At 34.4% G+C, this 16,861-nt stretch overlaps 1 protein-coding gene across 1 annotated transcript; it reads left to right on the forward strand.

Annotated features, from left to right (window-relative positions):
- Nucleotides 1-898: 898 nt before the first annotated feature.
- LOC122295208 (ankyrin repeat-containing protein BDA1-like) lies at nt 899-12,553 on the forward strand. The gene is made up of 3 exons (XM_043104326.1): nt 899-1,253; nt 3,220-3,452; nt 11,477-12,553. Exons 1-3 carry the CDS (start codon nt 902-904, stop codon nt 12,326-12,328), a joined length of 1,437 nt encoding a protein of 478 aa, XP_042960260.1. The 5' UTR covers nt 899-901; the 3' UTR covers nt 12,329-12,553.
- The last annotated feature ends 4,308 nt before the right edge of the window (nt 12,554-16,861 follow it).

Genomic DNA, 16,861 nt, shown 5'->3' on the forward strand with positions numbered 1-16,861 from the left:
ACCCAAAACTCAAAGCCAGACATCAATCCGGTTTGCTTTATAATTTGGTTCTAGTTTTGTTAGTTTAAAGTTCAAACCAACTCTAGACTAGGGGCTGTTGGCGTTATTACAATTGTGGCAGATGGCAGACAAATGTTTTTTTATAAAATATAATAAATAATTTAATTATTTTAAATTTTAAAATAAATTTAATATTATAATCATATTTTATTTAACTTTAAATAAAATATTTTATTTTATCTTATCTAAATTATATAATCAAACGAGATCTTATTGTCTCTCCCTGTCATAGAATGAAAGTAAAATATTTTAACTATAAAAAAATAATATAAAAATAAGTTTATAAATTAACTTTATTTGATACAATATATTATTATAAAATTATTTTTATTATAAAATAAAATTAATAATAACAAAAGTTCATATCAATTATTTATTTTTATAAATTTCTTTGTACACTTTTCAAAAAAAAAATATAATGAGAGTAGGAGGTTTTCTCAAAAGGCCAAGCCCGGTCAAGCAGATACCATTCCAACATACGGGCCTGTTGCAGATTCTCCAATTTATGTGTCCAGCCCAAATAACCCAAATCCTTATTTTTTCTTCAACTTTTTAATCAAATTTTTTTATTATACAATCTTTTATTATTAATTTAATTGATCACTTTCTTAATCACTAAATAAAATTAAAAATTAAAAAAAAAAATCAAATACAAAAAAAAGTAGTAAATTGATAGTAGGAAAATTGTAATTCTATCATCTTTCATGTGCTTATAATTTCAGTACTTATGCGAGATCTGTCAGATCATCTCAATAAACAGATCATCATCAACACCAAAAGCTTAGCTCTTACCGTAAAACGTCTCTGCATTTCAGACCTACGTACGTACGAGCTAGCTCGGATGGATGCAAGATTCTTTCAGGCGGTTTTTCACGACGACGTTGTTGCATTTCACACATTACTAGCAGAAGATCCGCTCTTACTTCATCGTGTTGCCCTCAACTCGATCGATAACCCTCTACACATATCATCGTTGGCTGGAAATACAGCAATCACAAAACATATTGTTCTGCGAAAGCCAGAGTTTGCTGGGGAGCTAAATCAACAAGGATTTAGCCCCATGCATATCGCCTCCGCAAATGGGCATGTTGAGGTAGTGAGAGAGCTTTTGAATATTAATGCTGGAGTTGATCATGTCTGTCTTTTGAAGGGAAAAGATGGCAAGCTTCCACTTCATTGTGCTGTGATCAAAGGTAGAGTTGATGTTGCAAGGTCCCCAATTTATGTGTCCAGCCCAAATAACCCAAATCCTTATTTTTTATTATACAATCTTTTAATATTACTTAAATTGATCTATCAATTAATAAACTGGTAATTACGTTGATGTGATATGTCAAATGACATGCCACATGTTAAAAAAACTCAAATATGTTTAATAACTTCAACATATGTTATCAAATTAAAGAAAAATTATATTTATAACAGTGATTGTATAAGTATCGTGCAATCATTTCGAAAATAACTAATAAATATAAGATATGCATGAAAAGAAATTAATTTTTTAATAATCGATCATATTTTTTTTCAAAGCAACTATACAAAACTTACAGATTCCATGATTGTATATAGTATTATCAAAAATTAAAACAAAGGTAACCTATAAATAAAAAACTTCATTAATCTCACAAAAAAAAAAAAAAACCATATAACATTTAAAATAAAGACAAAAATTGCATGCTGTAATGTCCATTAATTTCTTACTAAGTGGGTTACAACGTAAATTCTCTAATGTTAGAAGATAAATGATATTTACAGTCGTGATTGTACAAGAATCGTATAGTTTTTTTTAAAAAATAAATTAATATAGAGTCTATATAAAAAAAATTGACTTTTTAATCATAGACCTCATTTTTTATCAAAATAATTATATAATATTTATATACTCTATAACTGTACGTAACATTAAATTGAAATAATAATACCAAACACCATCCATTATCATCATCTTAGTTTCCCATATAAAAATTTGAATTTCTACTTCCAACCGGGCTGAGAAACCCCACGCAACCGGGCACTCCTTTTGATAAAATCCTGTAAGCAACTCTTACTTTCAAACCAAATACAACAAAGAAATTGAATTTTCCTAAAAAGTGCAGATAAAGAATATTCAGAAATTCAACAAATACTCCTTTAGATCTCTTTCTCTCCAACTAAATATAACAAAGAAATTGAATTTTCCTAGAAAAAGAGGATTCAGAAAAGCGGCAGGAGTAAAAAGATGAGAAGAAAAAGAAAAGTCTTTAATTTCTACTCAATTTTCATGATAGAGAAATTCTACTTATAACCGGACTGGGAAACCACCCGCAACAGAGGTATATATCCCTTGTCTTAAAGAGTACTCCTGCTGCCCTGCCCTGCAATAGGCCAGCTGCTGTGGATAAGGAGCACGGCGAAATTTCAACATCTGCTCTCATCCTCTAATTCTGACAGCTTTTTTTTCTTTCTTTTTTAACCGCGCGTTTCATTTCATTAGCCCAGGACCCATTTTCAAAATTAGAGGATGAGAGCAGATGTTGAAATTTTGCCGTGCTCCTTATCCACAACAGCTGGCTTGTTGCAGGAGTACTCTTTAAGACAAGGGATATATACCTCTGTTGCGGGTGGTTTCCCAGTCCGGTTACATTCTCAAGCAAGATGAGATTTTAACATCTACCGGCTGTACGTTAAACTATCTATGCTTATAATTTCAGTAATAATGCGAGTTCTATCAGATCATCTCAATAAACAGACCATCATCAACACCAAAAGCTTAGCTCTTACCGTAAAACGTCTCTGCATTTCAGACGTACGTACGTACTAGCTAGCTCGAATGGATGCAAGATTGTTTCAGGCGGTTTTTCACGACGACGTTGCTGCATTTCACACATTACTAGCAGAAGATCCGCTCTTACTTCATCGTGTTGCCCTCAACTCGATCGATAACCCTCTACACATATCATCGTTGGCTGGAAATACAGCAATCACAAAACATATTGTTCTACGAAAGCCAGAGTTTGCTGGGGAGCTAAATCAACAAGGGTTTAGCCCCGTGCACATCGCCTCCGCAAATGGGCATGTTGAGATAGTGAGAGCTTTTGAATATTAATGCTGGAGTTGATCATGTCTGTCTTTTGAAGGGAAAAGATGGCAAGCTTCCACTTCATTGTGCTGTGATCAAAGGTAGAGCTGATGTTGTGAGGTTGCTGGTTTTCGCTTGTAAAGAGTCTTTAGCACAGGTGACGGTTCATGGTGAAACGGCGCTTCATCTTGCAGTGAAGAATAACCAGTTGGAAGTTGTCAGGGTCTTGCTTGAAGAGATGAAGAGGCTGGACGTGATGATGGAGGTCATTAACTGTACGGACAAGAAGGGGAACACAGTATTGCACTTGGCAACGTTGGGAAAACAACATGAGGTAATTTATAAGTTTAATTAGCAAGTCTTTGCGTACTAATGATCTACTAATCTCTCAATGATCTACTCTTCCATATAAACAAATTAACAAATGGAAAATGCTAGTTGTCCCTTAATTCATTTTACCTTGTGAGTTGGACAGTTCATATATTTTAATTTTTTTTTTCTATAACAGTAGAGGAAGTAATGACTACCAGTGTATTAATATATGTATATATTTTTAAATGTTTATATATAGATGTTTAAAAAATATTTTTAAAAAATGCAATTTGTACTAGGCGGCACACGGCCGAGCAGAACGATCCTTAGAACATTTTCAATGGTTTCTTTATTATATTTTTTAAAATATATCATTAAAATTTACTTTTTTTATTTTACAAGCTAACTTTTACAATATACTATGTATCGGTTTATCTATTTTTTTTCATATCATTTAAATATTATACTTTTTAATATTTTTTTATTCATTTCAAATATTTTCTCTAACTACCAATAATATCTTTATATATTTTAATATTCACAATATCTTCCTATATATAATATCATATAATTATGTTTTATTTTAAATTAATCCAAATTTATAAGTTAAACCAACAGACATTTTAGTTTGCTATTGCACCCCAGAAAATAATCTCTTTCCTAAATACTTATTATCCAAACCTTCTGCACCACCCTGATCCAAATACATACTACATAATATTCATTCACGAATACATTTATTCACAAAATAAATACATAAAATTACTTTTTAGTTTTTGGAGGGAAATAAAATTACTTGGGGCTGAAATGAAAATAAAATACATTCACATTCACATTCGTTCACGAAAGGAATTTGGGGCTGAAACAGAAATAAAATTACTTTTCTGGAGGGAAATCAAAAGTAGAAGGTAAGAAAAATAAATGAAAAAAATATTTATACATTTGTGAATAGTGTCCACCAAATATAGTGTGGTATTGTAGCAAACTGGATATTAGTGATGAAATACATATTCTATTAAATGGATATTTTGAGCTCTTTACTTTAAATTTTACAAAAAGTTAGATTTTGCATAATCCATTGGGAGTGCTCTTAGTAAAGAGTTTTCATATGAGGAGACGTAAAAGCCTCTGCTCACAATTTACTAAGGTCCTGTCTAGTTTCACTGATGGTCTTTACTTATCTCATCTCAACATTTAAACACCACTCAAATACAAACACATTTTAATTTCAATTTTTCAACTATTTCATCAAAGTATTATGTTCTATTTATTACAACTTTCCTAAACTTACAAGTAAAACACAAACAATAATTCAACCAAATCTCAAAACAAAAATAATGTTATAATAATATTTTTATTCAACTTTTTCTCTCTCATTTTTTAAAATCTCATTAAAAATCTTAACTCAAACAATTTCACTACTATTCACAAACTATTTCACTACTATTTACATATTTTTCATCTCATTTCATCTCATCTGTGTAATGAGACAAGGTTTGAGACTAGCTAGCTCTAGTTGCTTCAATTAAGTACTACCACCAGACAGGTGTCAAAGAAGTTTAACAACAACATTTTAAGAGATCAGATAGAAAGAGATACCACGTTTTGTTTTCGTATATCAATGTTTTTTGTAAATCATCATATATATATATATATATAAGTATTAATACTCCTAATTACAATGATACTGCTCCTTCACACCCGAGTCATCTCTCTGGCGATTCCTGTGAAAACCTAGAGGTGGTGCGATAGTAGTATTTCTTGGAAATCTAGAGGTGGTGCGATAACAGGATTTCTTGGAATTACTTGGGACTGCTTTTGTGTAGGGACAATGGCATAAGGCCTTGAGGAAAGGTGGAAACAGTTACGTTTGACTGAGGAGGAGGAAAACGTTCTTGATATCAGTAACCCGAGTGTGGATGAGATTCAAAGGAAGGGGAATCTGAGTTTACTTGGAAAGGTATGTTCGGATCGCGTAATAAGTAAGGAAATTTTAGCCAACTATATGGCTAGAATTTGGAGTATTAGTAAGCGGGCTATTTTTTCAAGAGGTAGCAAAAAATACGTTTGTAATTACTTTTGCTACACATGCAGATAGACAAAGAATTATAGATGGTAAACCTTGGCTATTTGATAATTTGTTATTCTTGCTAGTGCCATATGATGGGGTGATGCAACCAGGGAAAATTATCTTCGATCATGAGAATTTTTGGCTACAAATTCATAATCTACCACTGAATTATATGACAAAGGACTGCGGATTGAAGATAGGCGGGTCAGTAGGTTGTGTATGCAAGGTGGACGTGGAAGATGATGGCATCGGCTGGGGTAAGTTTCTACGAGTTAAGGTGGAGCTACCACCTATACAGCTATTGCAAGGGGCCGTTTCATCAATGTGTTTGGGGAGAGGGAATGGATGCCTTTTAAATATGAAAAACTTCCAAAAATCTGCGTTGTTTGTGGCTCGCTAGTGCATGGGAATGAGGGTTGCTTATCAAACAAAGAAGGGATGGGGGATGAAATATCAAAAGATGCACAATTTGGACCATGGCTGCGTGCTGAGAATTTCACTAAAAGACGGTTCCCTAACTCTACTTCAGATACAGGACAGGGTGGTAAAAGGGAAGGGAAGAAGGAACCAGGGGTTGGAGAGATAGAGGGTTCGGTAGGTAGCTCCGCTCAGGGGAGGTTGGAGAGAATTTCTGAATAGGGGCACTGTCGACTTAATGTTTTGAATTCAAAAGACCCCGAGTCCATCAATAGCGAGGAGGATGAAACAGTTACAAAAGATAAGGATGAAGTCTTAGGGGAATGGAAAGGGGAGACAGAGAAGGGAGGATCTCTAACTGGGATCTTGGAGCCAGTTTTGAAAGAGCAAATAAATGATAATTCAAATGAGGCAGTAAGAAGAGAGGGGGCTGGAGGAGTTGCATAGAAATAGTCTCTAAATGGGAGGAAGTGGAAAAGGTGTGTTCGTGGACCAGTCAATGTTTCTATTTGTATTAGGACCCCTCGTGATCATAAGAGATCTGTTGAAAATTCTGAAGATGGAAATAATTCTTCAAGACGGAGGAAGAAGAGCAGAATTGAGGAAGTACAAACACAGGGTGATCTATCAATGACATTGGTGGATGCTGCGAGACAGCCCCACCAAGCATTATAAAAATCCTAAGTTGGAATTGTCGGGGGCTTAGAAACCCCTGAACAGTTCAAACCCTTTGCTTACTAGTGAAGGAACAAAAGCCCCGAAGTGGTTTTTTTAATGGAGACCAAATTAACATATGGTAAAGCTAAGTCGGTTGCAAGACATCTCAGATTTGAGGGTTGTATAGTGGTGGAAGCTATGGGAAGGAGTGGAGGCCTGATGTTACTATGGAAACATGAAAGCTGCTTAGATCTTATTAACTATTCACAACGACATATTAATATGTCAGTCAATGATGAACAAAGTAATTTTAAATGGTTATTGACTTGCTTCTATGGTCATCCAGTTACTAGTATGAGAAGTGCAGCTTGGGAAATGTTATTATCTTTCAAACCAGCTGTGGGTGGGTGGGGTGTTATAGGAGATTTCAATGAGATTTTAACTCAAGATGAGAAAAGGGGAGGATTACCGAGAAGTGAAAGGCTTATGGGTATGTTTAAAAATGTGGTAGTGGAGGGAGGATTATTTGACCTAGGATGGCAAGGTGAAAAGTATACCTGGTGTAACCGACAAGAGGATGATTCCTATACTAAAGAAAGACTAAACAGGGCTTTGGCAAACTCGGGTTGGAGAGCAAAGTATATAGAACACTCTGTGAGCTCTCTTCCAGCAATATGTTCTGACCAGTCTTCGATTTTGTTACATTGTTTACTTGTACATGATTGGATTAGAAGATTTCACTCTTCTTTTAAATATGAGGCAAATTGGTTCAAAGAGGAGGGATATCAAGAAGTAGTGGTCTCTAACTGGCAGGGTGGTCAGATACGAAGGAGTAGGACTGAAAATGTCTAGTTTAAGTTGGAAAGGTGCAGCAAAGGGCTTAAAAGGTGGAGTAGAAATTTTGAGAAGATAAGAATAGCTGCTATCAGACAGAAAATACAGATGATGGATAATTTACAGAAACGTCATTGTTCAAAAGGAATGGCAAAATAGAAATTGGTTCAACATGAACTTGATTTCTTGCTAGACCAAGAACACATCATGTGGAAATAGTGGACAAAGAGGCATTGGTTAGAAGGGGGAGACAGAAACACGAAATATTTTTATGCATGTGTAAATCAAAGACGAAAAAAGAATACAATAAAGAAGGTACATGACACAGAAGGCATATTGTTAACTAAACCAACTGCTATTGCTGCTGGTTTTAGGACTCATTTTCCAAATGTTCTTAAATCTTCTACACCATCAACTGGAGCCATTGAGCAGTGCTTGCACGGGATTGATACAAGAATTACAGATGATTTGAGGACAAACTTGAACAGGCAGTTTCAGAAGAGGAAGTGAATTTTGCTTTGAAGCAAATGTCCCCATATAAATCTCCTGGGCTTGATGGATTTAGTGCAGGGTTTTATCTGAATCATTGGGAGACAGTGGGAAGTGAAGTTTCACAGGCAGTGCTAGAGTTTTTAAATTCTGGACAGATGCAGAAGGACCTCAACCATACTCACATAGCTTTAATTCCCAAGGTAAACTCTCCTCAAACTGTGCATGAATACCGACCTATCAGCTTATGCAATGTTTTTTACAAGTTGATTTCCAAGGTTATGGTTAATAGAATGAAGGGTGTTTTGTCTAAAGTCATATCTTGGAATCAGAGTGCTTTCATCCTAGGGAGATTGATCACAGATAATATAATGATTGCATATGAATTATTACACTCTATGCAATTGAGGAAAAAAGGGAAAGAGGGAAGCATTGCTATTAAGTTAGACATGTCAAAAGCTTATGACATGGTTGAATGAGAATTCTTAGAGGCTATGATGATGCGATTGGGTTTTGGGATTAAATGGACAAGGCTGGTCATGGCTTGTGTAAGATCTGTTACCTATTTGGTCATTGTAAATGAAGTGCCAGGAGCTACTTTGGTCCCTTCAAGAGGTTTGTGACAAGGTGATCCCTTGTCCCCTACTTATTTTTTATTTGTGCAGAATGCATCACTTCTCTATTACAACAAGCAGCAATTAGTGGTGTTATTCAAGGAGCTTCAGCTTCAATGGGAGGTATAAGGATAAATCATCTTCTTTTGGCTGATGATTGTGTTATTTTTTATCGGGCCAAAATGGAAGAATGGTATCTAGTAAACAACATCCTTGCTCAGTATGAGTTGGCTTCTGGTCAAACTTTAAACAAGCAGAAGACTAGTATCCTTTTTAGCCCAGATACCAAGCCTGCAACAAGGGAGTTTATATTACAACAAGCTGAAGGTATTATGTGCAACAACTACAATAAATACTTGGGTCTCCAACTGTTGTTGGGAGGTCAAAGTACAATACTTTTAGGGGTTTAAAGGAAAAAATTTGGAAAAGGATGAATAGATGGAAAATTGTGTTTTTGTCTATTGCAAGGAAAGAGATTCTCATTAAAAGTGTACTCCAAGCAATACCTGCATACACGATGAGCGTATTCAAACTACCTGGTTTGCTACTAAAAGAAATTGAAACAATGCTCGCTACTTTTTGGTGGAGTCATAAGAGAGGAGAGAAGGGAATTCATTGGCAGAATTGGAAGAAATTGGGGATGGTTAAAAGCAAGGAAGGGCAGGGCTTTAGAGATCTAGATTGTTTTAATACAGCTTTAATTGCAAAACAAGTTTTCAAAGGCAAGTATTTTCAGAATGGTGACGTGCTGTAGGCAAAGGTGGGATCCTCACCATCTATCATTTGGAGGAGCCATTGTCTAGACTAAAGCTGATAAAAGATAGTATGGTCTGGAGGGTTGGTAATGGTAGAAACATTAAAGTTTGGAAAGATAAGTGGTTACCATGCCCGATAACACGTACAGTCTCCAATAAACCTACTGGACCCTAAAGCTACAATGGATGCATTAATTGATGAGGAGAGAAGGTGTTGGAAGTATGATATGGTGGATTCCGTGTTTAATGAGATAGAAGCAAAGATTATCTCTGAAATTCCTATTAGCCATAGGGGGTCTACAGATAGATTAATATGGATGGAAACTAAAAGAGGCCAATTTTCTGTCAAGAGTGCCTATTTCAAAGCTTCAATGCAATATCAAAACAAACAAAGCGAATCATCTAGTGATAGACAGAATAATGAAGTATGGAAAGATTTATGGAAGTTGAACATTCCAGGGAAAGTAAAACAGATGATATGGAAGGCAATTAGTAATATACTACCTACAAAAGAAAATCTTTTTAAAAAGAAATGCTTAAAGAGCAACATATGCCCCATTTGTGAATCAGAGGAAGAATCTGTCATCCATGCTTTGTGGACATGTCCTGCAGCAGCTGATGTTTGGGGGGATAGTAGAAGTCAAGTTAGAAAATGGAAAAGGAATTATGAAAGCTTTGACATACTATGGGCTGAGATGATATCAAGATTACCAAAGGAAAGTGTGGAGCATAATTCTGCTATTCTGCACCAGCTGTGGTATAGAAGGAATGATTTCATCTTTAAAAACAAATTCAGAAGTCCTACTCATGATGTTCTTGAGGTGGCTATTTCTGAATTATCACAATTCCAATAGGTGCACCAAAGAGATACCAGGGCATTAGAGAGGGTCCATTCTGGGAGAGCTCAGCAAACTTGGTTTCCTCCAGTGGGGTCTCGGTTTAAAGTCAATTTTGATGTAGTGTTTGATAAGGAAAATGAAACAATGGGCATCATAATCATTATTAGAGATAGTGATGGAGCAGTGCATGCAACTCTTATTGCAACAAAGGATCATGTCTTTTCAACTAGTCAAGCAGAAGGAAATTCTATGGTGAGAGCAATGAAGTTATGTTTGGAGCTGGACTTGGCTCAAGTTGATTTTGAAGGGGATGCTAAAGTGGTAATAGATGCTGTTAGTACCAGATCAGCCGATAACTCATGGCATGGTCAACTTATTGAAGATATTAAGAAAGAGTTACAGATTCATCAAGAGTGGAGTCTTACTTTTATTCCCATAATCTGTAATAATGTTGCTCATATAGTAGCTAAACTGGGATTAAGGGCTGAGAATGAGATAATATGGTTAGAAGATGGGCCTGTAGCGGTGATGCGTGCAAGTTCTCTTGACAATAGATTTAATCCTCAAGTTATATGAATGAAGGTTTTCTTTTTTTAAAAAAAAAAAAAATACTCCTAATTACATTTTGAGGATTAATAGGGAGTACTCTCGATCTCTTCCAATATTTTCCAATCTTGAACGCCATTAGATCATTTCCCCTTATCTTTCATGAATCAACCTATGATGATCACTTATATGACCTTTCGGATTGTGCAAACGATTTTGAGTACTTTTGCAACCAGTTTTAGCTAGCTATGCCAATAAGTAAATTAATGATAGTAATCCAATGCAATAAAGAGTTTTATGGGGATCGGTAGTAGATTGCTTGTAAAGAAAGGATAACCAAAGTACTACTCATGTTAATTAAAATATATCTGAAGTTAACTTGGTACGTGGGTTTCATATATATGTCTGCAAATGATTCATTAGGTAGGGTATCATTTCACCTGAATGCTTGCTAGCTTATCAAGGAAATGCAAATTAAGAGAATAAGTAGTACTTCATACTCCAATGTAGTTTTGAACTCATTATATATAGTATTTGAAAGTCAATCTTTCAAAAAAATTGCTTCATGGCACAAACCCCTACTGGGGTTTAATTTTATAAGTCAAAGAGAAATAATATTTGCAATCTTAATATGAGTAAGTTCACACACTTTCTTTGAAAAAAGTGAATGGATTAATTTAGAATCCATACGAAAAAAATTATTTTTTAATATTAAACTCTATTTTTTTTTTCCTAAAAAGAGTCCTCGACACTTTGCACATTTGAAAATTATGTCTAGTATTACTCTTAATGATCAAATGAGACATGATGCATATTATGGACAGACCATAGGGATGCTGATTGGACAAGATGCCATTGCTACTAGGGTCGATGTAAATTCTGTGAACTCGAGTGGATTCACACCCAAAGATGTCCTAGAATTAATGCTTCAAAGCGGAGACGAATCCTCTTTATATGATGTGGTTGAAATGTTTCACCATGCTGGAGCACTGAAATCTGGGGAAATGATCACAACAAATCATGAAACCCTTAAAGCTTGTCATGATCGAAATGATCAAGCAAAAGTTCAGCACCCTGATGCAAATCCATCATCAGAGACAGTACCTTCTTCTTCTTCTTCTTCTCGTCTATCAAATATCTGGAAGGAACTGACAAAAGAAATAGAAGAATCATCAATGGAAAGCCAAAATGCGCTAATGGTTGTGGCTGTACTCATAGCAACATTAACATACCAAACAATGCTTAGCCCTCCGAGTGGTATTTTGTCACCAGAGAGGCTAGAGAGGCTGGAGAGGCTGTCATATTTTACAAGGATATATGTAGCGCCTGGAGAGGCTGTCATGGCTAATGATCTTGAAGTTTTTGCGCTTTTCACTGTTTTTAACAGCATAGGATTCATTGCATCCATTGGCATGATATCACTCCTCACCAAAGGATTTCCTCTTAGGGCAGGCTTGCGGCTTGCCATTCTTTCAATGACTGCTACTTTTGTTATCGGAGTTTTCTATATTGCCCCTACGAATGACAACACTGTGTATGTCGTGGCTGGGGTAATGGGAGTGGGTGTCCTTGTAGAGTTTGCTCGGTTCATGCTCTGGTTGCTGAGGAAATGGGGTGTTCTTCCTATCAAAAAATTAAGATCATGTTCCTCTACAAGCAATCGATCAAGGGTTTGATTGTAATATTGTCACTTTTCCTTCGTTTGTTTTGTGTTAAATGGGAACTGTGCAGTAAGTGTGCTTCTACACGACATTAGATCTCATGCATGTCTTACAAGAATGCAGATCACCTAATGTTTCTTGGGAATTAAGATGTTGAATATGTATAAGGTGCTTGTCACTAACTGTGTTGGAATTTTTGTAATGCCAAGTTAAGTTTTACTTGGGTGCTTTTATGAAAAAGAAGTGTTACTGTCACAAATAGATCTCATTAAAATAAATTCACAAATTGATAATACGTTAGATCAATTTTACAATAAAAATAATTTTACAATATAACATATGTACGTACTACATCAAGCAACGGTAATTTGTGGCTGACTAAAACATTTCTCTTTCTAAAAAAAAAAGAAGAAAATTATCGTAAAAATCGAAGTACTACCAAGGAAACTCTCTAGGCCAGGGATAGCGAAAGCTGTCTCTAAGTGATCAAAAGCTAGCAAGAGGATGATACATCTTGATCACCATTAATAATGGACAACAATATTTTTAAAGTTTGGGATGACCCATATACAGCTTTATCAAAATATATTGAAACAGCTTGCATTTCCTTCCTTCATTTTCATGAAAATGACAAGAGAAACTTGCTATATATAGCTGCTATTTTAGCACTTGGGGTGGGACCATTGTGAGAAAACGCCACAAAAAATAATACAGTTATAAAGAGATTTCATCAAAATAAATTTATAAATTGACTTGATTTTTGTGATATGTTAAATATATTTTATAATAAAAATAATTTTATAATTTAATGTATTATATTAAACTAAAGCATAAGCTTTTTCCTATGAGCAATTAATGGTTTCTTTAACTAGCTTAGCATAAGCTTTCACCCATCTCGTGCCCTATTAAAATTTGGCACTTTTTTTAAGAAGATCTTGAGTTTAGGGAAAAGAAGTCTAAGCACTTGCTTGGATATTGTTATTGAAGTCTACGTGTAGACTGTTGCTAAATCTCCATAAAACCAAAACATGACCAAGTTTTTTTTTTTTTTTTGACACAATGACCAAGTTGATAGAATGATTGGGTTCAACATACAAGGTCATAATCGGCATTGAACAAAGCAAGCCCCGAATTTGTGGCAAAAACAGTTGCCCATGATTGCACCTGTTCCTTGTCTCCCCTTTAAACAGTGACGCCGAACAGAATAGCGATTATCCTGCAGGCTAGTTCCAATAGATGATTCATAAGAGAAAAATTGCCCAAAACCAGAGAGAAACGTCTCTAGGGTTTAACTGAATATTATCAAATCAAACAATCATCGAAATCAGTCCACAAGCCGGACTGTTATAGCAAAAAATCGTGTTTATCCGAATTTTTCCAAAAATAGAAAAATCTCAGAAATCACTCCAAATTGAAATTCGAAATAAAATAAGCAATCTGCAAAAAATCCGGCCCAAATCGGGTTTAAAATGACTTCCTAACTGACAAGCGAAATATTACCATAAATAGAAAAGAATAACTAAAACTAGTGATTTGGATGGGAAAATAGCAGAATTTGAGGTCGAAAAATGTGGACAGCGTGCGCGCCGAAAAGAGCTTTCCGAATTGGGGTCTTATGTGCGATTCCGACACCCGTAGCCAAAGTTATGGCCAAAAGACTGAAACGCACTCAAAACGGCCCCAATGAGGAACATATCACAATCGATTCCCGCCTTTGCGCTGATCTGCCAACTCATGGTATCTCAGCGCCATCAAGGTGCAATCTGACAGCTCAGCATCATCTTTCTCGGATCCCCTTGCATCAAACAGTCAGTACAAGTTGTACAACTGTCGGATAGAACCAATTGTCATTGCTGTAAAAATAAAAATTCACAGCAAAATGCTATTACCCACCCTTACATGACTCACCCCTTCACTAAAGATTAAGGTTAGATTTAGAATAGATTTGGTATGAAAGTTAGAAATTATATGAAATATTATTTTTTAATATTATTATTATTTTAAAATTTTAAAAAGTTGAATTGTTTATTATATTTTATGTGAAAATTTATTAAAATCATAATAATTAAATTAGATTAGATGAAATGAGATGATTTTAATATCCAAACTGAGCCTAACATAGCCAATTAAGCCTACCCACATTGCCTTACCCTTACCCAATTTGATTTTATACTCGCCGCCTATTTTGTTCGAAATGTTACGGTTATAAAAGATTTTAAAAATAAATAAATTTATAAAATAATGTGTCTTTATATAATATGTTAAATTTATTTTATAATTTAATATAACATGTAAATCATATTAGTTTCTAAATTTTGTTAGACGAATTTCTAGGTAGGTAAAAGCATTTCTCTTCTTTACAGATTGTGTCCAAGTTCTAGCCACGATTGCAACCTCTACACTTAGAGCACTAGCATTGGTTTCATTATATGCATCTTCAAAATCACAATTTTTGAAAATTGATTTTGCATATAAAGAAAAATCTCCACATTGGATTATGCATTTTTGAACCAAATAACAATAAAATATTATTATTTTTTATTTTTTAAATTATTATTTTTATATATTTTATAATTAACACAATGTGCTCAAAAATACAAATTTCATATATCTAAATATTACCAATTTTATATATCAAAATGACTACTTTTATCAATAAATATTAATATATATTAAAAAAACACTTTGTATCATCAACTTAATATAAACTTAATATATCAAAATCATATTAATACAAATTTCACAAAATTGATTTTAATGGGTAGGAGAGAGAAAAAATAGTAAAATAATGTTTGAAGAGTGAATTGTGGTTCTTCAAACTTGAATAAATACTATTCATAATTCTTCAAAATTTTGAAGATACATAATTCAATATAGACTAATTTAAAGGGATATTATTTAAATATAAAGATGAATATAAAGATGCATAGGCTATTGCCAATGCTCTTATATTGGCAAAACTTAAAACGTCATACAATATGAACGTGGATAGAGAAAACGCATCAATCCACAACAAAAACAACTTTTATATATTAATGGAGAGAGAGAGAGAGAGAGAGAGAGAGAGAGAGAGAGCCAGACCGTGAAGACGAAAGTCCCATCTGTACATACGCAACTAACTTCCAAAATCCGATAGCCAGACAGAGATCTAAAGAAAAAGTAGAGATGTTCTTTCTAAGAGCATTCCCATCCGTATCCACATCCTCATCCCTATAATTTAACTTAAAATCACATTTTCTCAAATTTTTTCCTAAATTTTATTCATCTTTTAAAAACCTCTCATATCTCATTTCCTATCTCTATCTCTATTCTATTAAATAATATTTTTCTATTCTTTTTTTATTACTTTTTTCTCTCTCTTCCATTTACAATTTTAACTACTAACTTTTTTGTCTTATAATCTTTTTTTAAAATATCAATTTCTATTAAATTTTTTTACGGTTTTGAATATCAAATACAGTATTTTTTTAACCGAAATTTGTATTATAAAAATAGTAATTTTTTTTTATTTAATTAGTGCATTTTCTAACGTGATGGTAGGACTGTTCATAAAATCCGGCCCGGTTCGGAATCCGGATTGTAAAACCCGAACCTAAGAGGTCTGGATACGGATTTAAAATCCGGGTACCGGATTAAAAACTCGGTACCCGGTTTCGTTTATTTTTTCCCCCCGGGCCCCAGCTAAATATCTCCTCTCTCTCTCTCTCTCTCTCTCTCTCTCTCTCTCTCTCTCTCTCTCTCTCTCTCTCTCTCTCTCTCTCTCTCTCTCTCTCTCTCTCTCTCTCGTTCATCTCAGAGTCAAAAACCCTAGTCACCGCTCATCTTTGCCTCATTCTCTCTTGCTGTCATCAGTCGTGGGGCCTCATTCATGTCAGAGTCAGATACCTTGGAATAACGATGATGAAATGGTACGACTTGTGTAGGTTTTGTTCAGGTAAGATCTGTGCTACGACATTCTGTGTTAGTATCCTTCTTCTGCTACGGCTACTACATTTTGTGCTAGATCTAGCTTTTTTTGTTATTTTGTTAAACGTGGGTATAAAATATATGTTGTTAGTTTGATAGATCTGGGTTTTTTTTAGTTATTTTGCTAGTAAAATGGCCTAGATAATGCGCCCTTTCAACAGAAGATTACAGTTTCTCATTTGGCCTTAGGTCTATTTAAATAAGATGCCATCACCTCGGAAAAAAATAATTGAAAATTTCTAGCCAACTCTGCATATGATAAGATCATGTTTCCGATCTTTCCTGACCTTATGAAAGTCTTGTAGAAGGATCAATATTTTAAGAACAATATAGTATTGTGAGCATATTTGTTTTCAATGACTTTCTGCATTACCCTGTTTGAGCATATAATATAGTGTTTTGTTTACTGCATGGCAATCTCTTTATACCCTCAGATTTGTAGCAGCAGTTGTGTTCCTCATGATTGTGCACATTTATAGAATTTGCATTAGGATTGTGACGAACATATATATATATATATATATATATATATATAGGATTTGTAGCAGCAGTTAATTTCTAATTGTCAATGTTCTTAATACT

This window comes from Carya illinoinensis, chromosome 14, assembly GCF_018687715.1.
Source record: "Carya illinoinensis cultivar Pawnee chromosome 14, C.illinoinensisPawnee_v1, whole genome shotgun sequence".
Lineage (NCBI taxonomy): Eukaryota > Viridiplantae > Streptophyta > Magnoliopsida > Fagales > Juglandaceae > Carya > Carya illinoinensis.

Bases quoted from the DNA above. Each gene is read 5' to 3' on its own strand.
- LOC122295208 (XM_043104326.1), top strand. From the start codon at position 902: ATGGATGCAAGATTCTTTCAGGCGGTTTTTCACGACGACGTTGTTGCA. The intron at 1,254-3,219 runs GTAGAGTTGATG...CTGTGATCAAAG, and splicing joins TCATTGTGCTGTGATCAAAG to GTAGAGCTGATGTTGTGAGG. The intron at 3,453-11,476 runs GTAATTTATAAG...TATTATGGACAG, and splicing joins CGTTGGGAAAACAACATGAG to ACCATAGGGATGCTGATTGG.